This window comes from Thalassophryne amazonica, chromosome 1 (genome assembly GCF_902500255.1).
Source record: "Thalassophryne amazonica chromosome 1, fThaAma1.1, whole genome shotgun sequence".
Taxonomy (NCBI): domain Eukaryota; kingdom Metazoa; phylum Chordata; class Actinopteri; order Batrachoidiformes; family Batrachoididae; genus Thalassophryne; species Thalassophryne amazonica.
The window spans coordinates 47,418,379-47,433,336 of NC_047103.1; the positions used below are offsets into that span (position 1 = coordinate 47,418,379).

General features: G+C 42.1%; 1 protein-coding gene across 7 annotated transcripts in view; it reads left to right on the forward strand.

The window, feature by feature from the left end:
* atp8a2 (ATPase phospholipid transporting 8A2) overlaps nt 1-14,958 on the forward strand; it is a 253,872-nt gene that overhangs the window by 149,068 nt on the left and 89,846 nt on the right. For all 7 annotated transcript variants that reach the window (XM_034169258.1, XM_034169266.1, XM_034169287.1 and 4 more), the window contains 3 exons: nt 4,209-4,348; nt 11,077-11,215; nt 13,122-13,186. In XM_034169258.1, coding sequence (XP_034025149.1) covers nt 4,209-4,348; nt 11,077-11,215; nt 13,122-13,186 — 344 coding nt within the window. The remainder of the gene's footprint in view (nt 1-4,208; nt 4,349-11,076; nt 11,216-13,121; nt 13,187-14,958) is intronic.

Below are 14,958 nucleotides of genomic sequence, written 5' to 3' on the forward strand. Positions count from 1 at the left end.
GTGCTTAGCTCAGATAAGATAATTATAGTGGGCGATTTTAACATCCACACAGATGCTGAGAATGACAGCCTCAACACTGCATTTAATCTATTATTAGACTCTATTGGCTTTGCTCAAAAAGTAAATGAGTCCACCCACCACTTTAATCATATCTTAGATCTTGTTCTGACTTATGGTATGGAAATAGAAGACTTAACAGTATTCCCTGATAACTCCCTTCTGTCTGATCATTTCTTAATAACATTTACATTTACTCTGATGGACTACCCAGCAGTGGGGAATAAGTTTCATTACACTAGAAGTCTTTCAGAAAGCGCTGTAACTAGGTTTAAGGATATGATTCCTTCTTTATGTTCTCTAATGCCATATACCAACACAGTGCAGAGTAGCTACCTAAACTCTGTAAGGGAGATAGAGTATCTCGTCAATAGTTTTACATCCTCATTGAAGACAACTTTGGATGCTGTAGCTCCTCTGAAAAAGAGAGCTTTAAATCAGAAGTGTCTGACTCCGTGGTATAACTCACAAACTCGTAGCTTAAAGCAGATAACCCGTAAGTTGGAGAGGAAATGGCGTCTCACTAATTTAGAAGATCTTCACTTAGCCTGGAAAAAGAGTCTGTTGCTCTATAAAAAAGCCCTTCGTAAAGCTAGGACATCTTTCTACTCATCACTAATTGAAGAAAATAAGAACAACCCCAGGTTTCTTTTCAGCACTGTAGCCAGGCTGACAAAGAGTCAGAGCTCTATTGAGCTGAGTATTCCATTAACTTTAACTAGTAATGACTTCATGACTTTCTTTGCTAACAAAATTTTAACTATTAGAGAAAAAATTACTCATAACCATCCCAAAGACGTATCGTTATCTTTGGCTGCTTTCAGTGATGCCGGTATTTGGTTAGACTCTTTCTCTCCGATTGTTCTGTCTGAGTTATTCTCATTAGTTACTTCATCCAAACCATCAACATGTTTATTAGACCCCATTCCTACCAGGCTGCTCAAGGAAGCCCTACCATTATTTAATGCTTCGATCTTAAATATGATCAATCTATCTTTGTTAGTTGGCTATGTACCACAGGCTTTTAAGGTGGCAGTAATTAAACCATTACTTAAAAAGCCATCACTTGACCCAGCTATCTTAGCTAATTATAGGCCAATCTCCAACCTTCCTTTTCTCTCAAAAATTCTTGAAAGGGTAGTTGTAAAACAGCTAACTGATCATCTGCAGAGGAATGGTCTATTTGAAGAGTTTCAGTCAGGTTTTAGAATTCATCATAGTACAGAAACAGCATTAGTGAAGGTTACAAATGATCTTCTTATGGCCTCGGACAGTGGACTCATCTCTGTGCTTGTTCTGTTAGATCTCAGTGCTGCTTTTGATACTGTTGACCATAAAATTTTATTACAGAGATTAGAGCATGCCATAGGTATTAAAGGCACTGCGCTGCGGTGGTTTGAATCATATTTGTCTAATAGATTACAATTTGTTCATGTAAATGGGGAATCTTCTTCACAGACTAAAGTTAATTATGGAGTTCCACAAGGTTCTGTGCTAGGACCAATTTTATTCACTTTATACATGCTTCCCTTAGGCAGTATTATTAGACGGTATTGCTTAAATTTTCATTGTTACGCAGATGATACCCAGCTTTATCTATCCATGAAGCCAGAGGACACACACCAATTAGCTAAACTGCAGGATTGTCTTACAGACATAAAGACATGGATGACCTCTAATTTCCTGCTTTTAAACTCAGATAAAACTGAAGTTATTGTACTTGGCCCCACAAATCTTAGAAACATGGTGTCTAACCAGATCCTTACTCTGGATGGCATTACCCTGACCTCTAGTAATACTGTGAGAAATCTTGGAGTCATTTTTGATCAGGATATGTCATTCAAAGTGCATATTAAACAAATATGTAGGACTGCTTTTTTGCATTTACGCAATATCTCTAAAATCAGAAAGGTCTTGTCTCAGAGTGATGCTGAAAAACTAATTCATGCATTTATTTCCTCTAGGCTGGACTATTGTAATTCATTATTATCAGGTTGTCCTAAAAGTTCCCTAAAAAGCCTTCAGTTAATTCAAAATGCTGCAGCTAGAGTACTGACGGGGACTAGAAGGAGAGAGCATATCTCACCCATATTGGCCTCTCTTCATTGGCTTCCTGTTAATTCTAGAATAGAATTTAAAATTCTTCTTCTTACTTATAAGGTTTTGAATAATCAGGTCCCATCTTATCTTAGGGACCTCGTAGTACCATATTACCCCAATAGAGCGCTTCGCTCTCAGACTGCAGGCTTACTTGTAGTTCCTAGGGTTTGTAAGAGTAGAATGGGAGGCAGAGCCTTCAGCTTTCAGGCTCCTCTCCTGTGGAACCAGCTCCCAATTCAGATCAGGGAGACAGACACCCTCTCTACTTTTAAGATTAGGCTTAAAACTTTCCTTTTTGCTAAAGCTTATAGTTAGGGCTGGATCAGGTGACCCTGAACCATCCCTTAGTTATGCTGCTATAGACGTAGACTGCTGGGGGGTTCCCATGATGCACTGTTTCTTTTTCTTTTTGCTCTGTATGCACCACTCTGCATTTAATCATTAGTGATCGATCTCTGCTCCCCTCCACAGCATGTCTTTTTCCTGGTTCTCTCCCTCAGCCCCAACCAGTCCCAGCAGAAGACTGCCCCTCCCTGAGCCTGGTTCTGCTGGAGGTTTCTTCCTGTTAAAAGGGAGTTTTTCCTTCCCACTGTAGCCAAGTGCTTGCTCACAGGGGGTCGTTTTGACCGTTGGGGTTTTACATAATTATTGTATGGCCTTGCCTTACAATATAAAGCGCCTTGGGGCAACTGTTTGTTGTGATTTGGCGCTATATATTAAAAAATTGATTGATTGATTGATGACTGCGTCCCAGCGACCCTGATACCTGGTCTCCATCTCTTTCATGTCCTGATGGAATCTCTCCCCCTGCTCGTCACTCATTGAACCCAGGTTCTCAGGAAACATATGTGAAAATGTTTAGATGCTTTTTATGGTTGGTGTGATGAACGTGTAGGATGTTGAGGTGACGTGCACCTGGATGCCTTGTGGGCACTGACGTCCTCCTCATATTTTGCGATGGCATTCTGCCCTGGTTATTGTTTTCCTGATCATTGCAAAAATGGTCTCATTTCAGCTTGAGGGATTTATTCTTCGTTTGAAGATGATGCATCACTCTCTAAGCTGTTTTCTTACCCATCTTCTTCTTCAGATACATCATCTTCTATAAATAACAGTTCACTTGTTCCTCCTGGACATTTGAAAATCAGATCAGATCTGCTGGACAGTTAAACAGGCACTCTTAGCTTTCACAAAGAGAACTGGGCATACCATCGTCTCCAGCGCCTTAATATCTTCTGATTGCTTTCACCATTCATAACATTAGTACACAGCACTTTCAACAAAAGTTTATTGTGTCTGAAAGTTTATTTCCTGTGCCCCCTGCAAACATAAATGTGGTGTGAGAGTGGGAATAGGAGTTATCCTGTTTGCCTGACCATTGTAAGGGCAACTTCTCCTAAAGTTGTTGATGGTTCAGTGAAACTTCACATAATGATCATATGGTGTCTCTTTTTGGGCTTCGTCAAGGGGAGCTAATTGGACTTTTGTGTTTAATTGATGCTTCATACTAAATGACTTTGTAAGTGTAACTCCTCTTAAAAAGCTTCATGGATTTTAGTGAAATGTTGCAGAACCCCTGTGAACATTCCTCCATGAGATAATTAGGCATTTAAAAAAAAAAAGATAATTACAGAGGTTGACCAGTTTGTCAATTATGTATTTCATCACTAAAGATTTACTACCAGCGGTAACATAATGCATGTAAGGAACTGTTATGGCATTCTGGGTGTGGGGGTGTGTGTTGCAGTGGAGTTGGGGGGTGGGGGGGGGTGTATTTTGAATGTATAAATGCAAGAACTTGTTTCAGTTAATTGTATATTCTGGGTTTCATTTATACAGCCACGTTATGTGAGACATTTCTACTCTAGAGTGAATATAGCATTTAGTTTCTTAGTGTATAGATTCAGATTGGGCTTGACTCTGGAATTTCACCCTGACCTTCAGGTTTTGACATTCCGTCTTCAGGCTGTTAACTTGAAATTTAAATCATAACCCATTTCTCCTTCATGATGTCCATCCTTGATTATTCTATCCTTTACTCATCCTTGTAGGTCTGAGGACTCTATGTTTTGCCTACGTTGATTTGGAGGAAGATGCCTATCAGGAGTGGCTGAAAGAATACACTTGTGTCAGCACTGTGCTCAAAGACCGTACTCAGAGACTCGAGGAGTGTTACGAACTACTGGAAAAGGTAAATAAAGATTTTCTTTTGTTATTCAAAGTTATTCATTTGTCTTTATGGTATTTGACTTGACCATGAAATCAGGTCTTTGCGATGGTTTTAAATATGTCTTTTGTTTATGGATGTAAAGAGTACTAAATGGTCTCAAATGGACATATACTTCTGACATTCCACAGATGTCTTCACAGAACAGATCAGGATGGATGGCACAACCACAAATCATGTTTTGTGTAATCAGCGTAATTTTGTTTGTTCATAAACATCCATTCCTGCCTTTAAGGCCTGCAACACATTAAAAAAATCTTGGGATGGGGCAAGGATTAAATATAAGGATTACGTTTTCTTGTGACAAATCTGGGAACAGGTACATGGACATTTCTGGGTCACTGAATAGGTCTTGTACTTCATTTCCATTAATCATTAAGAAATACAGATGGTATAGTACTGTACAGTAAATATGTGTCAAGTACATAGTTCTCAAAAATTGAGTGACGATGTTGGAAGGAGACTAGTGAGGGAAGCTACCAGTTATACAGCTTCATGTCAAACTGATATAGTGGAGGATTTCCTCAAAGAACAAGATATCAGCTGCAGTTTGCCAGAAGACACATGGGAAACCTGAACCTAGATTGTGTTCCTTTGTTCCTATTTTACCATCCTTCTCTACTCCACCCCAACATGAAGCTTTGAATGTGGATGCAACCGTAGACTGTATATATACTGGACAAAGCCTGCATGATGTCACACTTACGTTTTCTATAGAGACCCGGAAGAGACGATATGAATCCCATATCTTGGCGTCACCATGTTGACAGTGCTTATTCTGCCTATGTCACAATGAACCCATAAATGGATAGTGGTGGGACTTAGGTGACTCATTATGTGGCAAAAGAAGCCTGAATACACCCCTGTCTTCAAATCCAGACCAGCTAACCTAACAGGCTAACCTCGTTTTGGGTGTTTATTCAATCATATTTTTGGAGACTCTGCAGTGGTTCTCATAAGGGTACGCTCTCACTGGGTGGTGACTGTTAGAGAACACTTGGAGACGTGAATTAGCGACTAAACACGTGAACAAGCGACACTGTCACAGCTCGTATCTCACTGAAGTGGCCACTCGCAGGTAGAAAGATGACACGTTTGCGTGTGTTCAGCTCTTATTTTCCTGCTGTTATCCATGTGAATAAACTGTGGAGATTCCACTGACTGTAATGGTATTAAAAATAAATAATAAAATAATAATAAATAAAAAAATAATACATAAACCGCCATTGTATAAACCAGATATTTGCACTCACTGGACAAAAGGCAAAAGTCCTAATACTTTTGTATGGTTTTCCATGTAATAAACACCAACAGATTTTCACTCACATCACACAAAACGTCCTGTCCAGTGACCATGCATTTTCATTAAAAATCCTTCGCATATACTGGACAAAGGAGTCTGAATGTGCCTAGTAACAGAGGTATGAAATGAGGTTCACCATTGAGACTGGGTACCGTATTTCCTTGATTAAAAGCCTGGCAGTTAATTTTTTTCAAGCTGTACTCAGACCCGGTACCTAAACAAGGCAGGCTATAATTCAAGGCTGGTGATTATTAACAAAATGCTACTTGCTGCCTGCACTGTAATATGGTGTTAAGTTTCACACATATCCCTGGGTGTGACAAACAAACCACTTTAGATCTGCGTGGCTGTGAACCACGTGTGAACTTTTACATTTTCACTCCTTCCTCTCCCATCAGATTTTAAAAGTTTTTGAAGTGCGCCCACCGATTACATTTCGATCATGGATCAAATACGTTTGGCAGAAAAGTCCGCAAATATGACCAACTTTACAACAAGGAGTCAGAAAAACGTGGGACTCGATCCCATAGCCTTCTTGCTCTGAGGCAATACCCAATAATCTACTGTGCTGCCCATTTTATACACATAAAGTTTTATACATGTAACAGATTTAAATTTTCAATTTATTTTTATTTATATAACACCAAATCACAACAAGCTTGCCTAAGGTGCTTCACACAAGTAACATATAACCTTACCAACCCCCAGAGCAAGCACAGAAGCGATAGTGGTAAAGCCCCTTTTACAGTGGGGCAAACTTAGAGCTGCGTATTGCGGCGTTGTTTCGTTTAGGCACGCCCAAAATGTGCACGTACTCAGCCTTTTTCCGTGTTTGTTGCGTTCATAGATTTGCTTGCAGCTGTGTGTGAATTGCTTTTTAATGTGTGTGCACAGTCGCGTGTAGCCCTTGCCGCAATTTAAAAACAATTCAACTCTCTGCTGCCTGTGCAGAACACATCACTGCGCTTGGAAAACAGTGGACTGTATCATGAGGTTTTTACAGTTTCATTACTGTTACGTATGTAGCCATAGCTGCTATTTTCTGCTTCTGTGGAAGTGCGCTCTGTTCTCGACTGCACGGTGTGGTGCGGGTCAGAAACGGAGTCATTTAACATTATTTTATTCATTTATTTTATTTTATTTTATTTTTTGTCTTGGTGTATCATTTTCATTGTGTACAGATGCTGCTGAGTATGGCTGTGGTAAAGGCTGCTGTGAATGAAGCGCTGTGACTCTTTAAAATTTTAAAGCTCCAGTTGCTCCGATCAGGTCCGCTGATTTGATTAGACCTGATCGATCAGGTCGTATGATGATCTCAGGTTTGATCAGACCTGGGGGGGGGGGGGGCGTCTGTTTCTGGATTTATGCGTTGAGGTTCGATTTCCCGTTCTGAACACCCACACGTCCATCAGTTGCATCAGCTGTTCTGAGCACACAGAGGTGCTGCGGCTGCATGATCATGTTCTCCAGCTGATTCGGTCTGGGTGCACACACTTAGTTTTTGGATGTGTACAGGAGCGCTGTGTTGCACAGACTTGCATGTAGTAACGCTGTGCTGCGCAGACCTGCTTAAAACTGCATATTTTCTGCATCCAGTGCTCTACGCCGAAAAAATTAAAATGTTTAATTTCTTCCGCCGTATGTGCGTAGCCCTCAGCATACTGCTGCCTAGGGAACAAAAATTTGGTGTAGAGCTGCTAAAAGTGGCCGTAGAGCTGCTCAATTTAGTGTAGAAGGTACGCCACAATACGCAGCTCTATGTTTGCGCCAGTGTGAAAGGGGCAGAAGGAAAAACTCTCTTTGATGATTTGAGGAAGAAACCTCAAGCAGACCAGACTCAAAGTGGCGACCCTCTACTAGTACCATGCTACAGACACAAATTACAAAACAATTTGCAAAATGAATATACAGGCCTGAGAAAACCTCGGGATCCCCCAGTCAGAGGTGGTCAATGTGGCATGGGAAAGTGAAGTCTGGGGTCCCCTGCTGGAGCTGTTGGCCCCATGACCCGAAACCAGAAAAGCAGTTCAAGATGAGTGAGTGAGTGAATATACAGGAAATTTTGCCTTTGCACTGGACAAGAGGGTTGCAGAAACAGACACCACACCCATCTCTGGATGGAGCTGCACCTCAAACATAGAGAAAAAACAGAATCAAGCATCGGAAAGACAACAAATGCAGTATAATTTGTCAGCATTAAGCAACAAGAAAAACAGAAGAAATACTAAGGTGATCACCGGCCACTAAGCTTCACTAAAAGACCCAGAATTTAGATAAAGTTGAGGCCACGGCACGCTTCGTTTCCTAAAAAAATGAATTTAAAAGAGTAAAAAGTATACTAACATACTATGATAGTATTTTACGGATTTTGTCCATTTTATACATATAATGGATTTTGTCAGTTTTATGCCTATAACAGATTTCGATTATAATGGTCAAAATTTGCTGGTCCACCTGAATTCATTATATGCAAGTTTTACTGTAAAGAAAATGCATACAGCGAACTCACCAACTTGCAGAAAGATGTCCCTGCTGGTCTTTCATGTCCAGTATATAATCCACAGTTATGATTCTTTTGTCCTCTGCTCCGAGATCTGTGTGCAGTACTTATCCACACGCTGGACTAGCCTGTTCTCCGTAATGCAGCGATGTCCAGCAGCACTTCAGAGCTGTGCGCCCTCACTTCCTTCCTCACTGTTCATATGTCCATCACAACGAGCAGATCAAGCAAGTCCCACCACACATCCTGAGAGAGAGAGAGAGAGAGAGAGAGAGAGAGAGAGAGAGAGAGAGAGAGAGAGGTGGAGCAAGACACGGTCATATCCGAAGTGTAGATTTTTGTCACCACTGAGATTTAATATACCATTTAATTATCAGACTGTGCATCTGTGTAAACACCCACATCCTCTGCTGTCGCAGCTAGAGACACACAAACACATGCAGACCTTAACTGTGGGAGGCCTGATGGCAGAAAAAAACATTATAATATATATATATATATATAGAGAGAGAGAGAGAGAGAGAGAGAGACACAGAGAGACAGAGCTCCAGGTTTAAAAAAAAAAGCTAAAATACCTTCAGCCATATGAGCACAAAAATAGGAAACAGAATGTGACTTTTTAACATCTTAAAATATGTCAAGGTTAGACATCTTTGAACTTGGCCAAGGTCTGTGCCCCAAGAATGTTCCCTGTGAATTTGAACAACTGGGCAGTAATCGGACTGGACTTATGCTGAGCACAGACAGACGGACGGATACAAGGCCTTCACAATACCCGATGCCCATATTTTGGCCTTGGGTAAAAGTGACACAGCACTGTGGACTCTGATATTGCAGAATCGTACGCCTCAATACAAAAAGAGAAAAGAATATTAAATGCATCAGTCCAGAAAGCTCGAACAGGAGTCCTGATGTCAACTGCAGGCAGGCTGGCAGCAGCTCAGCCACTTCCAGAAGCAGCTGTTCCTCTCCGATCATCTCTGCTATTTTGGCATGCTCCCACAGTAGCTTGTGCGTATGGCTCAGCACCCCCCACCCCCACCCCTCCCACAGTTCTCTCATGAATCTCTCACATTATTAGTCCCAGTGTGTTGATTCAGAGGGTCTCACAATGCCAGTGACGGCTCTGGGAGCATACTGGGAGGAGCCTTGTTGCCTCGCCAACTTTGTACAGTTCAAAATCTAGGCATAACGTTATGTCACCTCACTGGTGACATAATGTTTGCGATGCGCTGCAAGTGAAGTGAAGGAAGAGTGCCACACAGAGAACGTCATGCGAACTCAAGTAATTTCCCTCGCAATTGGTGTTTGCAGGCTGCCGCAGCCCAGTGAGATGGTACCATAACTGTTTGCTTTGGTGTGGACATTAAAGGTTATGATCCACTTGTTTTCTCAGTATTTGTGCATTAACAGGGACCAACGGATCAAGCAAGTATTCCAGCACAAACATCTTAGATGACCCGTTAGGACATTTCACCACACAACAAGACATATTAATCCAGGTGTTTGTCATAAAATGCTTAAAATAACAGACCCAGCCCTCCAGAACAGCTAGTGGTCACATCAAATGAGTCCAGATGCACTGAGCTCAGCATCTGTTGCTAAAAGCAGCCACATCCCTAATTTTACATAATTGAGAACTTACAAAAACACCCCCCCCCCCCTTCAATTGTCATGGAGGAGGAAACTATCTATAGAGACCAAAACATTTTTTTGTGTCAGCCACAAGTTTGTAACGTTGGACATTTTAACATGGACTTGAATGGGAACCTGCTTGCTTTTAGAGCCAGCGGCCATTCAAGGAAGTGCAACTTTTTCTTCTTCCAGGTGGGCTTCATCTGAGACCATCAAAGCTTATCGCTTGGATACAACAGGGAGATGTTGCACCGTTTGCAGTTCCTCCAGTCACATCTGCACAAGGCTGTAATTCTTTCAGAGCTGTCATGGGTGTCTTTGTGGCTTCCCACTTCCAGACATATTCAGTGACTTGGAAATGTTTATGTATAATCCCTGACGTGTGTGTGTGCGCGCGCGCAGCAGAATTCATGAATGTTTGGGTAAATAAATCACTTGCATCTTAAATTTTCTTTATCTTATAAACAAGATAAAGGATTAATAGATTGAGAGGAACACAAATCAGAGACAACACAAAAACCTTCCTGATACACACAGTCGTGCTTCCCAGTAGGTGGCAGAGTGGTTCCTTGGTTCCACACACTTCAAACACGGTCCCACTGCATGCCTCATCTGAGCCTGAATAAGAAATACTCTGATAAAAAAGTTGTGTGTAATAATGCATTTTTGCAATAATGCAAAACCACATGCAGTAACATTGTTCAGGACAAGGAGGACTGTTGTACAAGAGTCAATAAGAGTATGTTGCACTTTCAGGTGAGAAGATTTGTAACACAAAGGTTAACCAAATTGTGGGGAAACAACTTTTGGAGGAGAGTGTAAATAAGTGAGAAAAGGAAGCAGGAGGAGGAGGAGAGCTCAGACTGGGAGACCACAAGGGATAATTTACCTGCGCCAGTCTGCCAAAAGCCCCATAAAACTGGAGTCAACAATGCAGTTATTACTCTGTGTTTTTGTGTCTAATGAGAGTACACATGCCTTTAAATACTGAACAAATTAAAGTAAAAGGGGGAAGGTAATGAGCTACATCTTAGCATGAAGACACAGAGGTCCCACAGAGCTGCTGTACCAGCTGAAGTCAACTTGCTGGCATCACACTCCTCATGCTGGACAATAACTATGTTCTGTGAAGGAAAAAAGAGAAAAAGAGCACCTTAGATACAGGCTGGTGCTGTATACAGTTATTTTTCTCCTTGTTAATGTAGCTTTTTTTTTTCTCTATTGTCTGTTTCATGCTGTTGTCCCAATAAACAGAATCTCATACTCTTGGGTGCCACAGCCATAGAAGACCGCCTCCAGGCCGGTGTCCCAGAGACCATTGCCACACTAATGAGGGCTGGCATAAAGATTTGGGTCCTCACTGGTGACAAGCAAGAGACCGCCATCAACATAAGTAAGAGTGAAACATTCAGCATAAACCCTACAAATGTAACCTCAGAACACGACAGAGGGGAAAGTGAGAGCGGCTACTCGGATATCATTGTGCTTAAGTGGAATATCATGAGGAAATCTGAGCCGTGGTGTGAACGTACTCTTGCTGCTGCAGCCTGATATACAGCATTCTAGGCAAACTGAATTATGTAGCTACAGTAATTCAATAATGCCTGAAAGAATAGCAGGCTTTATGCAAGCTGTGAAATGCCAGACATGTCTGCAATCGCTCTGTAAAAGTTGCCAGTGCCCACAATCCTAATGGTGCAAAGGCTGTGCACCTCAGTGACAAAACTGTTTGTTGGCTCTTGGCAGTGACAGAGAAAGTTTGTGGCAAATGTCCAGAAGGCAAAATATTTTGAGTTGACACAATTTCAAAGTTAGAACAGCCATGCAGACTGCACCAAATTCTCTCTCAAAACAAGATGTGCTATTTGTAACATAAGGTTAGTTTAGGTTAGGATAGGAAAGAGGGGGTGGACTCTCAGCTCAACAGAGTGTAGGCCACAAATGGCTCCATTGCTCCCCCCCCAAAATAAACCTTCTTAGTTAAACCTTTTGGTACCTTTGATAAAGGATATGAGGTTTCTTAGCTTTAGTTTCCTAATCTGCTCAGGTTCCAAGATAAAGGAACCCATTTATGAATTTATGACTGTCAAGACGATTATATTCGTTATCTTATACCCTACTAAAGGCTTTGCTGCGGACTTTGAAAGTCAGACGACACAACTTAAAGTAGGGTCAATTCTCCTGGCCCTCAAGACACATCAGGGAGTCTTTGTCCATCCCGAGCAAAAGAAATTGCCCAGCCTTTTGGTGTTGGGTGGGGAGGACTCACCAAACCTCCATTCGAAGGCCTGGATTCTGCCTCTGTGTAGTCTCCGCAAAACATTCCCGGACTTCTGCAGGGGACCAGGAATGAATGCAGAAACTCTCCTGAGTATTGGAGGGTCTCGAACCCTCTTAGCTAAGAAGGCGTGGCCCTCCCACTCAGGAACTGCCAAAACATGTCTCATGAGCCAGTCCAATGAGGACTCGTTAGCACAGATTACCCTGCACAAGTCCAGACTCACTAACCTGAGGTGCCTCCTCTTTGGGGGCACTCCATCTGGCAGGTCTACGAGACCAGCCCTAACGTGCTCTTCCTCAGCAGTAGTGGGAGGTCTTCAGTGGTCGTCACCACAGTAGATAACAACCTGCAAGTCTCCCCCCACTGCCAGAGACATCGGGGCACTTGTACATTTCTTTGTGGACTGCTGAGCATTCCCTGGCATGGAGTCAACCGCCCCCTTTTGCCTACATTTCACACCCGTGTTAGGATTCAAAATCAGTACAAATTAGAGATGGGACGACTAGTCATAACAGTCGACTGCAAGTAGCTAACATCCAGTCGACTGTTTTATTAGTCGACTAGTCGAAAGCCATTTATTAAGTTTATTTAACCCTTAAAAGAATAGACCTGCTGGAGCTGCCACCACTCCCTTCACTCAGTGAAGAAAGTGTCTGAACTTTGGCAGGTGAATTAGTCAGCTCAAACGGGTAGTCTATGCCTAGTAAATGAATGCAGTTATCGTCTTCACGCTAATAATGTTTTTGTGATTTTGTGCTTATATTTGTTAAAATAAATGTTACATTTGAGTTTCTCCATGAAGATTCGAAATTGGATTCATTCACTCAGTGTCAAATTTAGTCGCTAACTAGTTGATGACTAATGGTAGCTGACAAGTCGGCTGATGATTTTCATTAGTTGTCCGAACCCTATTAGAAATTATTTTGTCATGCAAGAGAGCAGTTTTTCTCACTTTGCTTTGAGTGAATCTCCACCCCCACCCCCATTCTGTGGCCTCCTCCTCTGTGTTTCCCCTCAGGTTACTCCTGTCGTCTGGTGACACATGGCATGTCCCTCATCATTGTCAACGAGGACTCTCTGGATGTGAGTTACACCTTCTTCACTGCTGTCTGTGTTCTGTACAGTATATAGGGTCTTTTTGTTTGTGTGTTTAACAGGAGGAGTGGATTGGGCTTAAACAGGGTTACTGTGGGAACTAGAGTGTTGTTCACACCCAGGTTGGTGGGTGGGGCTCTTTTTCTATACACAGGTGCAGGTAATTAAAGTCTCTGGTGTCCTTTTGGAGAAAAGGATGAAAAGAGACGAGTGCTGCTACAACTGTCGCTTGTGTCCTCCTCTCCTTTCCTCTTTCCTTCTGTCTTAAGCTTTCTTTTCTCACTCCCTCAGACACAATATAAAAAGTCACATACCTGGGTTTGCAGGAGCTTTCAGTATTTATTTGCAGTCGAGTGCAGACCAGTTCCATGTGTACTGGGTGTATTTGGAGTGGAATCTGAGATGATGATCAGATTCATACCTTGGTTACTGTGTGCGCTTTGCATTCAAGTTTCCCATGTGACTGCTTTACCTAAGTGGCTGGATTGCTGTCATGTGAAAATACTTGCACGCAAACGCTCCCACTTCCCAATGCTGATACAGAAATAAACACACAGTCACAGCGTGCTCATTTTTACAGTGTGTGTTTACATGAGATGGGGGTGGGAGGGGGGGGAGTTGTGGCGCATAAATTTTAAGAATACAGTAGGTGCTCCTTGAATGTGTGTCTGTATTTTTTTATGTGTGTGTGTGTGTGTGTGTGTGTGTGTGTGTGTGTGTGTGTGTGTGTGTGTGTGTGTGTGTGTGTGTGTGTGTGTGTGTGTGTGTGTGTGTGTGTGTGTGCTGTTTTGTGGGCTCAAAGTGTGTGTTAAACTGAGACAGTGTGATGCGTTTATGTTCACTGTTTCCCCTCAGAGTTGAATAGAGAAAAAAATTTACACGGCATAAAGGTGCTAAAGTTTTTTAACACTCTTGGTGGTATGAGATGCCTTTGCTTTGCTATTCCGTCCAAAGTTGGAGTGTACTGAGTCTGAGTTGTAACACACAGAGAGCAAGCAGATTGTTACTTAAGCCCTGGTCCCACCGAATAATGAAGGATGAATAACGAGCCACGTAGCATGGTTTTTGGTATGAGTCCAGTTATTGAACCAACATGGGAGAATAGTGGCTCTGAGAGTCTCTTAGAGGCAGAATATTCAGCTAACGAGGCTCATCTCTGAGCGTGGCGCTAATTTCAAGAAGTTCAAAATTTAGCGTGGGGCAGTTTGTGTACGAGGACAAATGAGGATTTTAGAGGCATGTTTCTAGTGAGGATGAGGTTGTTAAAAGCCCATTATCCAAGCACCTCACGGCTACGAGAACAGGACAGGCTATTTTGGACAGGCTGTTTTGGCTCCACCCTCTTGTGCACTACAGTCCCACCAGCTTTGTGCACTGGATGCTATATATAATATCATTATTTTGTACCGGATTAATCATTTTCTGTCAGAGTTTGGATATTGAAAACACCTCTGATCGCTTCTGGAATCACAGAGGACGTTTCATTTGGAGCTTTTTTCCTCTCCCTGTCTCGTGTGCTGAGGTGGAGAACATATTTGGAACAGCCTAAAAGGTAATTATTTGTAATGTTTTAATAGCTTGGTAAAACAGTTGCATGTTCATTCCTTCTTATAAGCAACTATAAAAGTATGTTTATGATAGATTTAACATCTTGTTATAATGGATCAGATTTAACATCTTTGTTGTGTGGGCCGCCAGAAGAGGAGGTACTGCTGGCCCACCACCAGAGGGCGCCCTGCCTGGAGTGCGGGCTCCAGGCA